Raw genomic sequence first — 17,941 nt, 5'->3', positions numbered from 1 at the left:
TTGTTTTAAACAAGCAGTTTGAACAAACAGCAAACATATTTGAGTGTATTACAGCAGTGTTTCTCAACCACATTCCTGGAAGAGTCTCCTTTTCTGTCACACACTTTACAGGTCTTTCAGACTCTGCTAATGAGCTGATAATCTGCGTCAGGTGTGTTTGGTTAAGGAGACATGAAAAATGTGCAGAGCTGGTGGTCCTCAAGGAAAGTGGTTGAGAAACACTGTATTACAGCACTGTTATGACGATATGTTCTACCAGTTACAAGTTTGTAAATGTACAGTTGAAGTCAGAATTATTCGCCCCCCTGTGAATTTGTTTTTCTTTTTTAAATATTTCCCAAATTATGTTTAACAGAGCAAGGAAATTTTTACAGTATGTCTGATAATTTTTCTTCTGGAGAAAGTCTTATTTGTTTTAATTTGGCTAGAATGAACGCAGTTTTAAATTTTTTTTAAAGCCATTTTTAGGTCAGAATTATTAAAAGAAGCTATATATTTTTTTCCGATTGTCTACAGAACAAACCAGCATTATACAATTGCTTGCCTAATTGCCCTATCCTGCCTAGTTAACCTGATTAACCTAGTTAAGCATTTAAATGCTGTATAGAAGTGTCTTGAAAAATTTCTAATAAAATATTATTTACTGTCATCATGGAAAAGATCAAATAAATCAGTTATTAGAAATAAGTTATTAAAACTATTATGTTTAGAAATGTGCTGAAAAAAAATTTCTCTGTTAAACCTCAATTGGGAAAAAAATAAATAAACCAGGGGAGCTAATAATTCTGACTTCAACGGTTTATAAATAAGATTTGTCATTTTTAAAAAAATTAAATGCTCTGCTTGCCAAGGATGTTTTTTAAAAGCTAAGACCTCTATTTTGACAATCTAGGCACAAAGTCCACAGTGCAGGGCGCAAAAGCATTAAGGGCGTGTCAGAATTCACTTTTGCTATTTTATTACGGAAAAATCCACTTTGGTCTAACAGGGTTGAGCTTATTCTCTTAATGAGTTATAGGTGTGTTTTGAGAATAAACCAATCAGAGTCTCATCTCCCATTACCTTTAAGAGTCAGTTGCGATGCGCCATAGCGCATCTGTTGTTTACATGGCGGACTTTGTAAGTGAAAAAACTGAGAGCTTCACTGGCAAGAAAACAGTTAAACATAGCATCTGCAGCATGAGAAGGAGCCTCCTCTTTCTTTACTTTCACGTTCACTTTCTTTCGTGGATAAGGAAACATGTTGTATGCACAGACATTCATTAGTCTACATAATTTTGTTTGGTAAGCGCAAATATTGTTTTAAAACTATTTCTAAAATCAGTTCTAATTTCCAGCAAATGAATAAATGAACAATAATAACGAAGTGTGGTCAAAAAACTGAGTTATATACAAATACACATGCTATGCCCCATATGGTCCATAACCTGACAGGTGGTCAAATCTAAGCTTGTTTTTAATAAAACAAATATAAATATGCATATAATAAATAATACTGCTAATAATAATAACATTATACAAAAGTAAATTGTCATGGATAAACTGGAAAATCCTCCCGAGATAAAGGCATGGAGGCAGTGGTTTTATATTTATATATAAAATAATCCTTTTTGTAATATTTTATTCCTTTAATTCTTTTTCATTTGTAAAGATATTTGCGTATTGCTGTACATCCTGTGTGTATTAAGCAATGTGTAATCGAGGCACACAACTAACAACTTTAGACCTGCTCTCAGCTGGTCTATTGTGCAGTCTATTTTAGTTCCTCAAAATAGTAACGCGCCAGCAATGTGCCTTAACACACCTCCTTTTTTAGACCAGAACGCCCATGGGCACACATATGAGCGCAAATGTATTTACTATTTAAACAGCGTGGTGCAAAACGTCAAAATGACGCTTGCGTCCAGCTGAAACTAGCAAACAACAATTGCGTCGCACCTTGCGCCGCATTGTGCCAGGTGTATGATAGGGCCCTAAAAATACTATTTAAAAAGTAATATTGGGACAATGTGATTTAAAATATGCGCATTGTGGCGACATGGTGGCGTAGTGAGTAGCACGATTGCCTCACAGCAAGAAGGTTGCTGGTTTGAGCCCCGGCTGATTCAGTTGGCATTTCTGTGTGGAATTAGCATGTTCTCCCTGTGTTCGTGTGGGTTTCCTCCGGGTGCTCCAGTTTCCCCCACAGTGTGTAAATGAGTGTGTATTGATGTTTCCCAGTACTGGGTTGCAGCATAGAAGGGCATCCACTGTGTAAAAAAACATATGCTGCGTAAGTTGGTTGTTCAATCTGATGTGGCTACAGCCACATGAATAAAGCCTAATGAAGCCTAATGAATAAAGGGACTAAGCTGAAAAGAAAATGAATGAATGAATGAATGAATGAATAAATGAGCGAATGAACACTGTTACTCCAATAACTCAAAAATGACTTTTGCTGCTTGTTCAAATTATTTATTTTAAATCAGTTGAAACAACACATTTCTTAAGGTTTTTGTGGGGTACAACTTCATTGTTTTATGTTCAATCTACTTCAATTTGTAAATATGATTAAGTTACTTTAAACAATTTGTGTTGGGAACCCAGCATTTTTTACTGTTTGCACTTCACTGTAACATTGAAATCTTTCTAATTTGTTAAACTCACGAAAGATTTGCAATTATAATCAATTTGCCTTTTTTATTTCAAATTTTTTTACCTTTCAAAAGTATTCAAGAGTATTTTTTTTAATTCATGCAGAACACATTAATGATTGATGAACAGTAATAAGACACATTCGAATCCCTTCACTTCCTGTCTCGAGAGGTTCCTCCTTCTGATCAAATTTTCTATATCCCACAATCCTGTGCAATCAGTTTCTGACAGTTGAAAATACAATTGAGCTTCCAGAAGCCATCATTGTGTTAATGTTTTTAGCTAATGTTTTCCACTTTTAAAGGCATTTCTAGTGAGAAATTTGTATTGTGGTAAGCAAATATTCACTTGGCTATCACCAAGGCTCTTTCTATGTTGTATTTCATGATTAAATTGTCTCAAAAGTTTGTCTGAAATGAGTTTTGTGAGGTGCCTTTTTGCACTGAAAGGGCAGCAAGGCAACAAGTCATGACTAAGCTTTCGGACACAACCAATATTTCATATTCTGGCTGTTTTTACTGTATTTACATTATTTATTAAATTTTGCTGTAAAATTTGTGAGTAAAAGCAGGGTGTTCGCAGGAGTCTTAAATGTCTTAAATTTCAAAAAACTATATTTTAAGCCTTAAAAAGTCTTAAACTCACTGAAATATTGTCTTACATCATTTTAAACGGATCTTAATTCCTCTTTGTTTATGTAAAGCTACCCAATCGATCCAAACACCAACAACACATCTCAATAAAACTTTTATCAAAACTCTACTTGTAATTAAGATTGTAACAGTTTGTTGTGCATACATTTACTTTATCAAAGATTTTATTTTTAAAGAGTTTAATTAGTATGTATACAACTAGGGTCTGCTTGTTTTACACATTGTTTAAAATATGTGACTGAGAAATAACGAATTAGAATTAGTTTTTTTTATCGGGCAGGTAAAAAACAAATTTCTACTGGGCCATTTAAAAAAATCTTTAGTGTTTAGCCCTATATATGTCTAAGATTTCTTTCTTGATGGTCTTAAAAAGTTTTGAATTTGACTTGGTGAAACCTGCAGAAACCCTGAATGGATATCTTTCAAATTACAAAAAATTCCAACATAGCTTTAACCAGTAGTGCATATGATTAATCCTCAAGAAAGAGTAATCAGTTATCTAAAACATTAATAAAAACATGATTGGTTGCCTCAAGTGAATACTGTATCAGTTGTTGAAAAGTCTTAAAAGTTAAAGAATGTTCAAAGGTAAACATTTTATTGACAATAGGATATGTCAGTATATTTATTAAATATTGTTTAACTGCAGCTAGGAAGTGTGATCAAGTCAGAGCTGGAGGGCCTCAGGATGGAGTGTGTAATGAATGAAGGTGTAGTGATGGAGAACAGTGGGCTTCTCTAATTCAGCCTGGCTCTGATCCATTCAGTCCTGCTCCACCCAGTGCTGCAGGCCTGACGGATCCCTCAGGCTGTTATTGTCCAAGAGAAACCCACTTTATATGGACTTTTCAGAGCATGAAAAACTGCAGCACAGTCGCGATTATCTTTAATGGAACGGTGCTTTCACCACTCTCTCTCTCTCACACTCTCTCTCTCTACATCTCCTTCTCTGTGTGCTGAAGAGGTTGAGTATATATGAGGCGTATGACTGAATTCTGCTGCATGGACAGATTGGTAATTTATGTTTTGGTATGTGAAGTAAATCTGAAGCATTTTGGAAAGCGCTGATATAATTAGTTCCATCACGGAGAGCCACATTTTTCTCGGTAGTCGTCCTCAATTCGGTTGTTGTACAGGACACTTATGATGACCTCGTTAAGCACATGCACCACATGCCATACAAAGAGTCCCTCGGGTAACTGCTTCTTAAAACACTCAATGGAGCCGCTCTTAAAACACAGCTGAGTCTATGGAGAGTTCAGGTGAGGTTTCTCTCTTTCTCCTCCTCCTCTTCTACTTCTCTCTCTTGTCTTTCTGGGCAGCTCCAGGTAAATGACCCTTTTTCTGAGAGGTGCAGCATCTGTAATGCCCTGCAGCTGCTCTTTATTCTTTGGCTTTGGCAGAACATCAGACTCAAGGGTCAAGCATCACATATCTGAACTATTCTATGCGTAATGTATAAGGGTTTTTTGATTGTGAGATCCGGTTGAGATGGAACAGAACTATGTAAGGTATACTAGCTTATGGAGAACTGTGAGCTGCATGCAATAGACTTTATTTGTTTATTGATGTTTATTTTAATGTGAAATAAATTGATTGCAAAATGGGCATTACTGTTCTGCAATGCTTTTCGTCATAGAACAGTTTACAAGATTTGCTGTCATAGGGGCTGCACAATATATAGTTTAAGCATCGAAATCGTAAATGAATACACAATAGTAACATCGTAAGACATGCAATGTGGAGTTAGGATTATAGCTGAGCAGGTACAGGAGTTTAGAACACATGAGAATTTGGGGTATTTCAGTTAAACCATAACAAAGTGAAAGTTTGGGGCAACGCAGTGGTTGAGCACTGTCGCCTCACAGCAAGAAGGTCGCTCGTTTGAGTTCCCGCTGGGTCAGTTGGCATTTCTCCAGTTGGCATGACTGTGGAGTTTGCATGTTCTCCTCGTTTTTACGTGGGTTTCCTCTGGGTGCTTCGGTTTCCCCCACAGTCCATGGACATGCGCTATAGGTGAATTGAATAAACTAAATTGGCCGTAGTGTATGTGTTTTTAATGAGTGTGTATGGGTGTTTCCGATGGCTGCACGATTAATCGAAAATTAGACCCTACACACATCTTAATTCAGCTTTTCTACGATTCAGCCAATTATATTTTCAAGGTTAGGATAGAAGAATAAAGTGCTTGCACAAGTCTTCACGTTGTTTTATATATAAGTTGTTCAGCAACACGGACCCCTCAAAAAGGTGGTAAAAGTGTCACATACTGTATTTATAAGGTATAATTTATTTCTGTCTTAATCTAATGACATTGACGGCCACAAAATCACACATGAGCTGACGCACTGTAGAGGTCTGCATTCCCACGGGACCGACCAGATTTCTTTCGGCGTGGGACTACATTTCCGAATAAAGCGCTGGAGCGGTCGGTAACTGGTGTATTTTTGGACTGGAGCGGAAGGTCTAACAATATCACTCCCGAGCGAGCAAGTACGCGATAAGTTGGAGGTTCATTCTGCTGTGGCGACTCCAGATAAATAAAGGCATTGAGCTAAAGGAAAATTAATGAGTGAATGAAGATTAGCAGTTGCTTGTTTTTTTTAAGGCCTTCAGTAAATATTTTAAGCTAGTTCAAAGCATTTGGGCACAAGGATTTATTACATTTGTAGCTTTACCAAAGGTTAATTGTATTTAATAATTTACACTATCAAGAATATGCAGCTTTATAGTTTTATTTCTGTACATGTATGCTGTTGAACTACTTCATTTGTAGTTTTTCTCTGATTAATTGTTATGTTTATTATATTTGATACACTCCCCTACAAAATCAAGTTATCTTGTGAAAAGTCACAATATAAATCACAGAATTTAAATATTGCAATGTACTTTTTTCCAATATCGTGCAGCCCTACTGTCACATGACTTGTTATTATAAAGTGGCCAATAGAGATCTCCAGATGTGACCTTGTACAGTACTTGCTTATATTGACCCTACAAGTGGAGTTGAGCCTTCAAAATATGAGGAACATACTGGATTTTACTTGTTATAAGGGATGAGGAAAATACATAACTCTGTTTAGGTATATAATTGACAGGTTTGTTTGCAAAAAAATAGAATATGGTTATTTTACTATGCCAAAAACACATAGAAAAGTAAAAGCCCAAGGAGAAGAAAATGTGTGCTCTGTGACTACAGTGAATGAGTAATAATAATGAATTTGTTTGCCTTTATTTTATTAGCTGTCATTTCCCTCGATTAGCATGTTGATGTCATGATGAATATTATCTGAACAAAATATTGTGGCACAAAATAAGAACAGTTTGGAAACAGCTGCATTTTTTTTATAACGGTTGTTTAATTTTTACGCACTTTGAATTGTTTAATATCTGCAAGGACAAATTAAATAATCAAAAATGACTGTAATTTTTCTTTAACTTGATCAAAAAGATGTTTTTCTCAAATAGCCTTTTAAGCGGCACAGCTGTTTTCTACATAATAAATAATAAGACAAACTAATTGAGCAGAAAATGAGCGTTTTAGAATGATTTCTGAAGAATTACTTGACATTACTCCAATTATTTGAATACTCTAAAACTGGAATAATGCAGCAGATCATCACAGGAATAAATTATTACATATAATAACTGAAAACGGAACAGTATTAATGTTTTTGCTGTTTGTTTTCAAATCAAATAAATACAGCTTATGTAATGTAATTAAAATTTAATTAAAGCCATTTGGAATGTTTTAGTTTTTTCTATTATTGCTATTATTTATTATTATAGTATTACTTTGTTTTTAAAATGTTTGAACTAATATTCAATACTGAATAAAACCTAGTTTCCTAAATTCTCTCTGGCAAATCACATCATCAAACAGAGACGCCTTAAACAAATTTGATGGATCCATTTAGAGTCAAAGAGAAAACGGCTGTCAGTAAAAGCTTTGGTGATGCGCATATCTGAGGATTTGCCAGATTGAAGCGTCAACATGTTTGATTAACTGATCTGCAAGGGAAAAAAGATAGAGTTCATTTTCAAATGACATTTGCATTTCAATCCTTTGATAACGTCGTCCTTTGAGTGCGACAGCCTCTGGGTAAAGTGAAAGAGGATGCAGCTTGTCAGATCTGTTTTTCACGCAATCAGAATCTCTCCAAGATGACACAGCATTATAACACACTGGGCTGCTGAACCGTATCCAGACGACATTGTAGTGTTAATGCCAGCTGGAATGGTGGCTGGTTAACAGTTGTAACAGCTTTAGTGCTCAGTGTGAAAAGGTGCAGACCTGACCTCCGCTGTGCTAACTGCCTGTGCCTGTGAGTGCCGAGACTGTAATTGGTGTTGAGCAGAAGTTTAATCAGCCGGCAGGGTGAGAAGCGTTGATCCTGCCAAGACTCAGAGACCTGTTAAACTAATCATCCAAACTTTCAAATTATCTCTGCCTCGTGGTACACACAACCATTTGACCGCCTGACATTGTACTTTTGAGGGTCACAACATATTAAGCATACCCTAGCATTAAGAGATTGTGACATGAATTTTTGGAGCGTTTGGCAGAGAATTTAGATTGTTGATGTAGAGTATGATTGTGTGATATTTGTGTTGTGTATCTGGCAGACTCTCTTTTCTGAACTACACCTGACAGAGCAACCAACCTTGAAATACACCCTCTCACTTTCGCTCTTTACAACTGTCTATAAATTAGGCAACTGTCTATAAATTAAAATTTACTTACACATTTTCTTTGGGCACCAGAGTGCCAAACTATTATGGATTATAAAAGCCTTATGCTTTTTATTTATTTGGCTCAGCTTCAGTTTGATAACGTTCTCTCTCCAGAAGCTTTTGGGGTAATGTAGTCGCATTGTCATAAAATTAGTGGCAATATGTCTTCCAATGGGATTTTTATAATGATGAAATATACACTATATATAATATATAGTACCAGGTTGGACCCCTGTTTACCTTCAGAACTACCTTAATCCTTCGTAGCTTAGATTCAGCAAGGTACTGGAAATATTCCTTTGAAATTTTTTTCCATATTGACATGATAGCATCTTACAGTTGCTGGAGATTTGTCTAGAGAGGTCATTTGAGTGCAGTGAACTCATTGTCATGTGTGATATCCTTTGATGGGTACACTGTGGTCATAAAGGGACAGCAACAATGACATGGTCAGCAACAATACTCAGGTTGGCTGTGGTGTTGACTTGATGCTCAATTGGTACTAATGGACCCAAAGTGTGCCAAGAAAATATCCCCACACCATTCGACCCCTACCAACTGCCTGAACTGCCTGATACAAGACTGGATGGATCCATGCTTTCATTGTGTTGACACCAAATTCTGACCCTACCATCCGAATGCAGCAGAAATCGAGACTCATCAGACCAGGCAACGTTTCTCCAATCTTCTGTTGTTCAATTTTGGTGAGCCTGTGTGAATTGTAGCGTCAGTTTCCTGTTCTTAGCTGACAGAAGCACCCGTTGTGGTCCTCTGCTGCTGTAGCCTATTCACTTTAAGGTTGGACGTGTTGTGCATTCAGAGATGCTCTTCTGCATACCTTGGTTATACCGAGTGGTTATTTGAGTTACTGTTGCCTTTTTATAAGCTTGAACCAGTCTGGCCATTCTCCTCTGACCTCTGGCATCAACAAGGCATTTGCGCTCACAGAACTGCTGCTCACTGGAGATTTTCTCTTTTTCAGGCCATTCTCTGTAAACCCTAGAGATGGTTGTGCATGAAAATCCCAGTAGATCAGCAGTTTCTGAAATACTCAAACCAGCCCATCTGGCACCAACAACCATGCCACGTTCAAAGTCACTTAAATCACCTTTCTTCCCCATTCTGATGCTCTGTTTGAACTGCAGCAGATCGTCTTGACCATGCCTAAATGCATTGAGTTACTGCCACGCGATTGGCTGATTAGAAATTTGTTAACAAGCAGTTCAGTTCCAAACAATTGTCAAAAATATTGCTTGTGACAACTCAAAACTATAAACAATTTTAATGTGCACTGTAAAAAGTTATCTTTATACATATATTTAACTGAAATTTACATTTGTGAATTGTATAATGGGAGCTTGATCTCTGCTCTGTCAACTTTTGATGTTCAAAATTCAACTCTACAGTTTAACAAAGTGTTTTTTATTGACAGTTTAGTCATTTGAAATTATATAATGTACATGAAACAAAAAATAAAGAGAAATAAGTGTAAAATAGCAAAGATTGCACTGGCAGTTTATTACAAGGTTTTTGTACCATAATAAGCAACAATATGTAACATTAAATAAATTAATTAATATTCAAATGTAACTTATAAATTAATATAAGTCACTTTTTTAACTTTTCAAGGTTACAAGTTATTGGAAAAAATATCAAGGTTCCATAATGCAATTCAAATGCATGAATAAACTAAAATAAAAACATGAATCCCAAAATACGTAAAAACGACTAATTTATGGATGCTTTTACAGTGTGATATGAAAGAAGAATAGAAGTATGGAATTTAAAAGTTATATTAAACAATAAATATTTATCTTTATGTCCCAAACAAGTAGATCATACAAGTTTGATGTGAGTAAATGATGACAAATGTGTCAATTTTTTTAACTATTCTTTTAACAAACGTGTTAAGCCAACTTTTGAACTCTGTGTTTTGAAATAACACTGCATTGTTGGCACTTTTATTCTGTATTCTGTAAAAAATGTAAATAATGTAAAAATGTAAATGAATTTATTCCCCAGTGTCTCTGTAGCTTCTGTACACCTTATGAAATCCTCTTCGGCTCTCTGCACTCTATAAAAGTTCAAATTTTTTTCCTGCGCAATTTGTTGTGTGTCTATGAGGAAAATGATAACCGTGAAAAAGGTTTAGCACATAACTGTCTGTGACAGATGATAAATGCTTAATCCCACATACTTGCCCCTTTTTGTCTTGTTTTGATGAAATTGTCACTTAAGTGTGACTAATTCTAGTAAACTCAGTCTGTTCCTCATCTGTTCTGTTCCACTGCACTCCAGCAAAAATTGTCTTTAAAATACAACCATTTATAAAATGATTAATTATCTCCATTGTTTTCAGTCAATGGCATGGTGTCTCTTTGATGTGTTTAACGTGTCAGTCATTTTAATGACTTTTTAGTGCAGTTTCTTTTGTGATTTGCACTCTTGTCAACCTGCACTTCTAAAGAAAAAAAACTGAAGATTTAATATTAATGGATACAGTGACCTCTTTTTTTCCACCTGTCCATCACTCATCCCTTACGTCACATTTGAAAGGTTCCTTTTCAAGTCCTTCATTTGTCCTATAGTCTCTGTCTACTAAATAATACTGCTTCTGCTTGTTGACAATGAAAATATTGGTTGTTAAAACATTAATTTTTTATTTTAACTCTGTTACAATAAAGATATTCTAATTACTGTGGATTTACTTTTAAATTACTCATATTAACGTTACATATTAAATGCAAGACATTAAAGTGTTTGTCTGATGTGGAAAACAATATGCTTTAATTTTACTGAGGCATATTTGTCAATTTGAGAAATATTTGAGAAATGTCCACTCAGAAGACAAGCAAGAGTAATTTGGCTTAGAAGAAAATATCCATTAACACAATTACCATGAAATATTTTATTGTGTGACCTACATACCCACAAACTGTCAATGAGAAAAATTGCATTTTAAAATAAATGTAAAATTATAATTTTTAATTGCCCTATTTTATCATGTAGATTTTAATATTTTAATAATATTTAATAATATTATGTTTTCAGTATGTTCTGGTCAAGTAATTGCATAACATTTATCACATTTTCTTTTGACATCACCTCACTTTTTGATTGCAATATGTTTTTCATGTATTTTCATATTTGAATAATATTTAATGATTATTTCAATGTGTTTTAATCAAGTAATTGCAGAAAGCAGGATAGAATATTATAACATTTGTTTTGACCTTATCACCTCACATTTGTAAAACAATAGAACATTTCATTTTTTAAATTATATTCTCTATATATATATATATATATATATTTTTGGAAAAATATTAACAAATGTAATACAGATGTGGCTGCTGAAAATGCGTGTTTCTTCACACAAAGTGCTGCAATTTGTCACGTGCTGTGCCGCCTTAAAAAATAAACAAAACAAAAACGCAATACCCACCATGTGGAGCAAGGAACAACCACTTTTCCATTGTCGGACCAGCATAAGCAAACCCCCCACCCCCACCCCCCCCACAATTCAAACAGCCCGCCCAGGGTTTGCGTTTCCGAAAAAACATTGTTGGCCAACTAAGGTTGCAAGTTCCATTGTTATAAACATAGTTTGTTGATTTGGTGTTTCCCAAATCTATTTTTTCAACAAACATTCGCACTGAGCATGGCTGATTAACTGACCCAAGCCCCCACCCCCCCCAGACTGAGATTGATTTCCGCAGCCATCAGATTTTTTTACTTGTTTAATTGCAATATTTTATCAAATGTATTTTAATATTTCATTAATGTTTAATAATATAATTATATTTTCAGTGCATTTTGGTCAAGTAATTGCAGGCTTGGTAAGCCTATAATGGTGTAACATTTTACTGATGCCAGTAAACATTTTACTGTAACATTTTACTGATGATTTCGATTCATACATTTCTTACCCAGCACTATCAGATGTGTTTGATTTCAGGTTAGGTTTAGTGTAAAGTCCATAGCGTTCAGTTTCCCAAAGGGTCTTTTCTAGTGAGAGAAACTCTCCAGCTCATTAGCTCGTGGCTGTTAGAGCATCTCCTGAAAGCCCATCTGAACGCCAGCTCACCACACCTGGGTGTCTGTGCACTGTAATGGGCAGACGGCAGAGTGCAGGGCAAAGCTTCGTAATAGATATTTATGTCTGCATTACGTCTCCTTGAGTTCAGGTCATAACAGGCAAATCTAATCTGTTTGCCAGGCCCAGGATCGACCCTCTATTGCCAAATGGACCTCTAAGTGTACTATTTGGCCAAAGCCTTCCCTCTTCGCTCCTGTAATTATGGTGACAGGGGCTGAGCACTGAAGAGGACAGCCTGACATTTCCTTGTTTACCTCTGAGAAGAGTTATGTTGCAGGCAGAGACCTCTATTAAATTCAGTGGCGAGTACGTTCTCTGATTTGCAAAGTGCAGGATAGTTTATGTAAGCATCTTCACGGAACAAGTTATCTCAGATAGACTAAATTCCTGAGGCAATACAAAGCTTAACTGTTATTGTCTAGATATAATGCAAAGACGATTTGCTGATATGTAATATAGTGGAGATATGAAAGACCTTTGTTTTGTTTTTTTGGCTATTTATTTTTAGCTGCTATCCTTTAACTGAACAAGAATATACGCAGTGGGTTTGACCAGTTTCAGTGAACCCTTCATGTTATTCATTTTCATGTGGTCTGCACTGAACTGAGTGTTCAGGTCTTGGGTTGCGCTCAGATATGCCCTGTTAAACCACAACAAAACACAGCAGATCCTCTAGTTAAATGCAGTTTGAGTTTCCTTGTTGAAATCTATTGTTGCGGTCAGATGTACAGCATACTACTGTTCAGTCCCTTCGGGTAAGATTTATAGTATATTAAAGGAGTCTTTTATTTGATCTAAAATGCAGCAGTAGTGTTTTAATGTATTTATTAACATTTGAATTTGTACTTGAATATTCAGTCACTTCTCAGCATTTAACAAATGCAGTATTAGTGTTTTAATGTATTTAACATTTGAATTTATTCTTGAATATTCAGTCAGTCTTCAGCATTTAACAATCCTTCAGTAATTCTTCCAGTATACTGGTTTGGTTCTCAAGAAGTATTTAATTAACAGTTGTACTGTGCAATATGTTTATGGACAGCGTATTCTTTTTACATTATGCATGTTTTTATTTTACTTTTGATCAATTTACTTTGCTGCATCATACTGAAAAATGTAATCAGTATTTAGATATGGCTTGACAATTGTTACATTGTGTAGATAGGCTCTCATTAAAGTTTAAACATTAAAGGTGCAGTAGGTGATCTGCCAAAATGCTAGCCGGTTAACATAATATCTTTGAAACACAGTCTCACCACTGCCATCAAAGCCAAACCTCCTGATATCATGAACGTGCACATTAAAGATGACAGAGACCCACTAGTTCATGTGATTAGCCGGTTAGAAAAGTTTATAATACTTTATAATACTACAATTCAGAATGAAAAACTGTATTATATCTAGCATGTTTTCAGTTGTGTAGCAAGCTAATTTCATGTATGTCTCACTTTCTCACGGGCTTTGGCCTAAAGCAACTACTGTATGCTTAGTGGTTGGCCGTTGGCGTGCAGGTATTACACTTATTACTAAGCCATACTTACATGCTATTTCAGACCGAATATTCAGAGTATCATGGTAAACAATATAGGGAGCACGTCACAGGTCGTCATTGTTCAAAAATGAACCAATGTGAATAAAAACCCAACTTCACCTGAGTAAAGCAGGCTAGGCAGAATAGTGCTATTTACTAATGTTTTGTTGTTAAACTAAATAAAAATCGACATTATCAATGCTGTAAAAGGTCCCTTATGAAATTGAAAATAGGCACATCAGTCTGTGACTGGAAGATTTCACTGGCTGAACAACAATTCCGTACATAAAACCCATTCATTATACAACAAAATCTACATAACCTTTGCGTGACTAAAAGAGTTTTACACATAACATTACCTGTCTAAAAGAAATACTTCAGCCTAAAGTTTTAACTGGATGAACATTTATTTGTCTTATTCCTTACCCAGAATATAAAAATACATATAAATACATTTAGATCATTTATTTTAATCATTACTATTGGAATGTGAAGAGACTTTCAACAAGCACAATAAAAAATGTTTCTGAAGACAATCATCTACTGCACCTTTAACACAAATCTATGTGTCACAAGATTAAGAGTGAAACTCTTAGAGTGAAAGAGTAGAATTTGTACACGTCTGCAACTAATGTTTCTTTTCAAAAAGTCTGATGGGTTACTGTTTGAAAAAGAAGATAAGAAAGAAATAACAGTACTGTTCTTTTTATAGATTTTGAAGGCCACCTTTTTCAACCAAATCACTAGATTGATCTGTCTCATTAAATCAAACATTACTGTTTAACTTAAAAAGCCTTCAGAGTAAAAAAAGTAATTTTCCCTTTTTTTCAAATGAGATTAGTTTTCCCACAAAATCACTTCACATTGAGTAATTTTCTCCAAGTGAAGCTTTTCATATCTTTTTTTAATATCATTTTTGTGCAGTTCTATTATGAAACTTTTAAATTGCTATATCTACTTTTTACTTCTTGTCTTTGAAGGTGCTGTAATTGGAGACGGTCAATCTGCAGTGGCCAGCAACATCGCTAACACAACCTATCGTCTGCAGTGGTGGGACTTCACCAAATTTGACTTGCCTGAAATCAGTAATGGTGAGTGGTATTAAAGCGATTTATGCCAAAATGTCATTTGTCTTAGAGAGAATTATTCTTTAACAGTTTTGAATAGTCTACAAGGAATACGTTTTACACGAGAAACTCCACACAAAAAAAATATTAATATCAGGGCAAAAATCTTATCTAAGATGCATGTTTTTGTAGACAATATTAAATGGTGCTGTGACACACTGAATTGGATTCTGATTGAACCATAACATTAGCATCCCTGTTTTCATGGGTGTTTTATGGGGTTTTCCAGAAAAGCGCATGTGTTCTTTTTCTGGGATTTAATATTTGCCATGTGGCCAACCACCCGAACAGAAAGTCAAAATGATTCAGTAGCCCACAGTGTTGGGGAAATCACAGTGAGTGGAAAGGCTGCACTGTGATAGAGAAAGGTAAGAGTGAGCACTCCACTGAGCACAAGAGTGCAGCTGATGGAGGGCAGATGCTATGGACAGGGGAGGAAATTGGTCACATATTAGAGTTATTTTCTTCCCCGCCTTTCTCTTTCTTTCTCACGACGAGGGTTACTGGAAGCTCTTGGCGATTACCCAAGGCTGATTACAAGATTGCAGAGTGATTCTTGTTATCTGGGCTTGATCTCACACCTGGCAGCACTTAGGCACTAACATCTGTTCAGCCTGTAAGAATCTTCAGGATCTTCCAAAGCAGAGGTTAGGGCATGTACACAGAGTCAGATATATACTTTATCCTGCTTATTCCATAGTCATTTTTCAGATTGTAGACAAGCTGAAACTACTTGCGCAATATTTGACCAAATGGGTAAAAATGACAGTCATTTTCATCAGTTACAACACTTTAGATCTGCCTACTTTGAATCAGACACAGGTGGACAGATAAAGAGAGCGACCCTATGTGTGATATATGATATGGGCATATCTAATCTTTCATCAAGTATTCATCTAATATATATACAACAGTTCTGTCTGGTTCTCGAATCTGATTGGCTGATAGTCATGCGAGATTCTGCAATAACAGGATTCGTACTGCCTCCTCACCCTTCTGTATTACTCCACTTACATAAAGTGACTATAAACTCACTACAGTTCAACAAATATTGCAGCTGTTGGACAACATGATGTACTTTTGAGGCTTATTAGATGAGAATGCAGTTGTTTAAATTGCAACTTTGCAGTTTATTTATAAGGACAGTGCCTATTTTAAATATTTATAATTTGCATTTATAAAGTCTTACTAAACAGAGCAAAGACCGTTGAATTTTAAATTACAGCTAATCAAATAATTATAAAACAGGTAAGTGACTTTCTAAGTCGATCTCTTTTATATGTTGTAGTGCTGTATTTATACCAAACTCTGGTAGTGTTTGTGGTATTGTGGTAATGGCATTTCATGCCGTTCAGCCTTATAATCTTAAAATGTCAGCAGATTCACCTGTTTTGTCATCACTTTAGACATTACACTAGAGAATCAAACTAGCTCAAGTGACGTGTGTGAAGTAGCAACGGTTTCTGCTGTTCTAACTTCAGATGCAGATGTGAGTGAATAGTGGAAGAAAGTACTTTCTCATGCAAAAGGATTTTTAGATTCTCCGTGTTTGATTTTCTCTTTTATATACACGTTTATGCCGTTGAACGGCTGTATATTTGTCATTGGTGGGACAATAATGCACCAACGCATGCTTCCCACCAGTGCCGATATACAGCCATATCACACTGCTACTCCTGTGATATTTCTCATGTGTGTATATATATATATATATATATATATATATATATATATATATATATATATATATATATATATATATATATATATATATATATATATATATATATATATATATATATATATATATATATAGTTGAAGTCAGAATTATTAGCCCCCTGTTTATTTTTTTCCCCAATTCCTGTTTAATGGAGAGATTTTTTTTCAACACATTTCTGAACATAATAGTTTTAATAACTCATTTCTAATAACTGATTTATTTTATCTTTGTCATGATGACAGTAAATAATATTTGACTATATATTTTTCATGACACTTCTATGCATCTTAAAGTGACATTTAAAGGCTTAACTAGGTTAATTAGGTTAACTAGGCAGGTTAGGGTAATTAGGCAAGGTATTGTATAACGATGGTTTGTTCTGTAGACTGTAAATTCCCTTGCTCTGTTAAACATCATTTGGGAAATATTTAAAAAAGAAAACAAAATTCAAAAGGGGCTAATTATTATAACATCAACTGTATATATATATAAAACCAGTTATTGGTGTCCTCCAGATTGCACAGAGGAATGGATCTCGGATTCAGATACAAAATTCCAGCAACTGTCATATTTATTATGGTTACTAAAATTTGAGGGCAACGCATACTACTGTGATTAAAATGAACTGGAATGACCTGTGCATTAAACTGTTATAAAAGACCTTCCAGCCAATCAGAATCAAGAAATTTAAACAGACCAAGAAATAAAAGAAAATATATATTGTGAATGCGAGGTTGTTGCATTAATAGATTTGTTTACCCAATGATGAAAATTCTTTTATTAATTGCTCATCATCATGTTGTTCCAATCCCCTGAGAACTTCATTCATCTTCAGAAAATAAATAAAGATATTTTAGATAAAATCCAAGAGCCTGTTAACCCTCTGTAGACAGCAAGGGGGGACAAAATCGATGATGGGAGAAGATCAGATCCAGAAAAGGAAAGAAAGATATTTTCAAGACATTCCATGTTAATTCAACAATAGCGTATTTTGATTCCTTTCCTGGACTTTGTTTTCTGAAGGCATGCAAAGCTCTTTGGGTACTGGGACGGCATGAGGGTGAGTAATTGATAACAGAATTTTCATTTTTTGGTGAACTAATCCTTAAAGGTAAAAAAGTCGATCCTTGTTAAATTGAGTTTGACCTTCACTTATCTCTTAACCCAGATGTGCCAGACTTGCTGACAATCTGTTGATTGAGGATTGAGTGTTTTATTTGTCAGTTGTTGTGTCAAAGGTCATTGTGTGATTTTAAAATACTCATCTCACAGACAGTACAATGAAAACTGAGGTTATTCAAGCAACATTGGTTTATAGTATAAAAATACAACATAAGAAATGAGACAGAACGTTACAATACATATCACACATGCAGAAGTATGTCCCAATGCCAGTCGGGTCTGGTTGAATCCAATGGCTTTTTGTGGACAATAAAGATTTT

At 35.2% G+C, this 17,941-nt stretch overlaps 1 protein-coding gene across 1 annotated transcript in view; it reads left to right on the top strand.

The window, feature by feature from the left end:
* Window positions 1–17,941, top strand: part of ambra1a (autophagy/beclin-1 regulator 1a) — a 116,626-nt gene that overhangs the window by 29,671 nt on the left and 69,014 nt on the right. The window contains 1 exon segment of the mRNA XM_056461872.1: window positions 14,632–14,742. Within this exon segment, the coding sequence (XP_056317847.1) occupies window positions 14,632–14,742 (111 nt within the window).

Source organism: Danio aesculapii, chromosome 7 (genome assembly GCF_903798145.1).
Source record: "Danio aesculapii chromosome 7, fDanAes4.1, whole genome shotgun sequence".
Lineage (NCBI taxonomy): Eukaryota > Metazoa > Chordata > Actinopteri > Cypriniformes > Danionidae > Danio > Danio aesculapii.
This window is presented reverse-complemented; position numbering and strand designations above follow the sequence as displayed.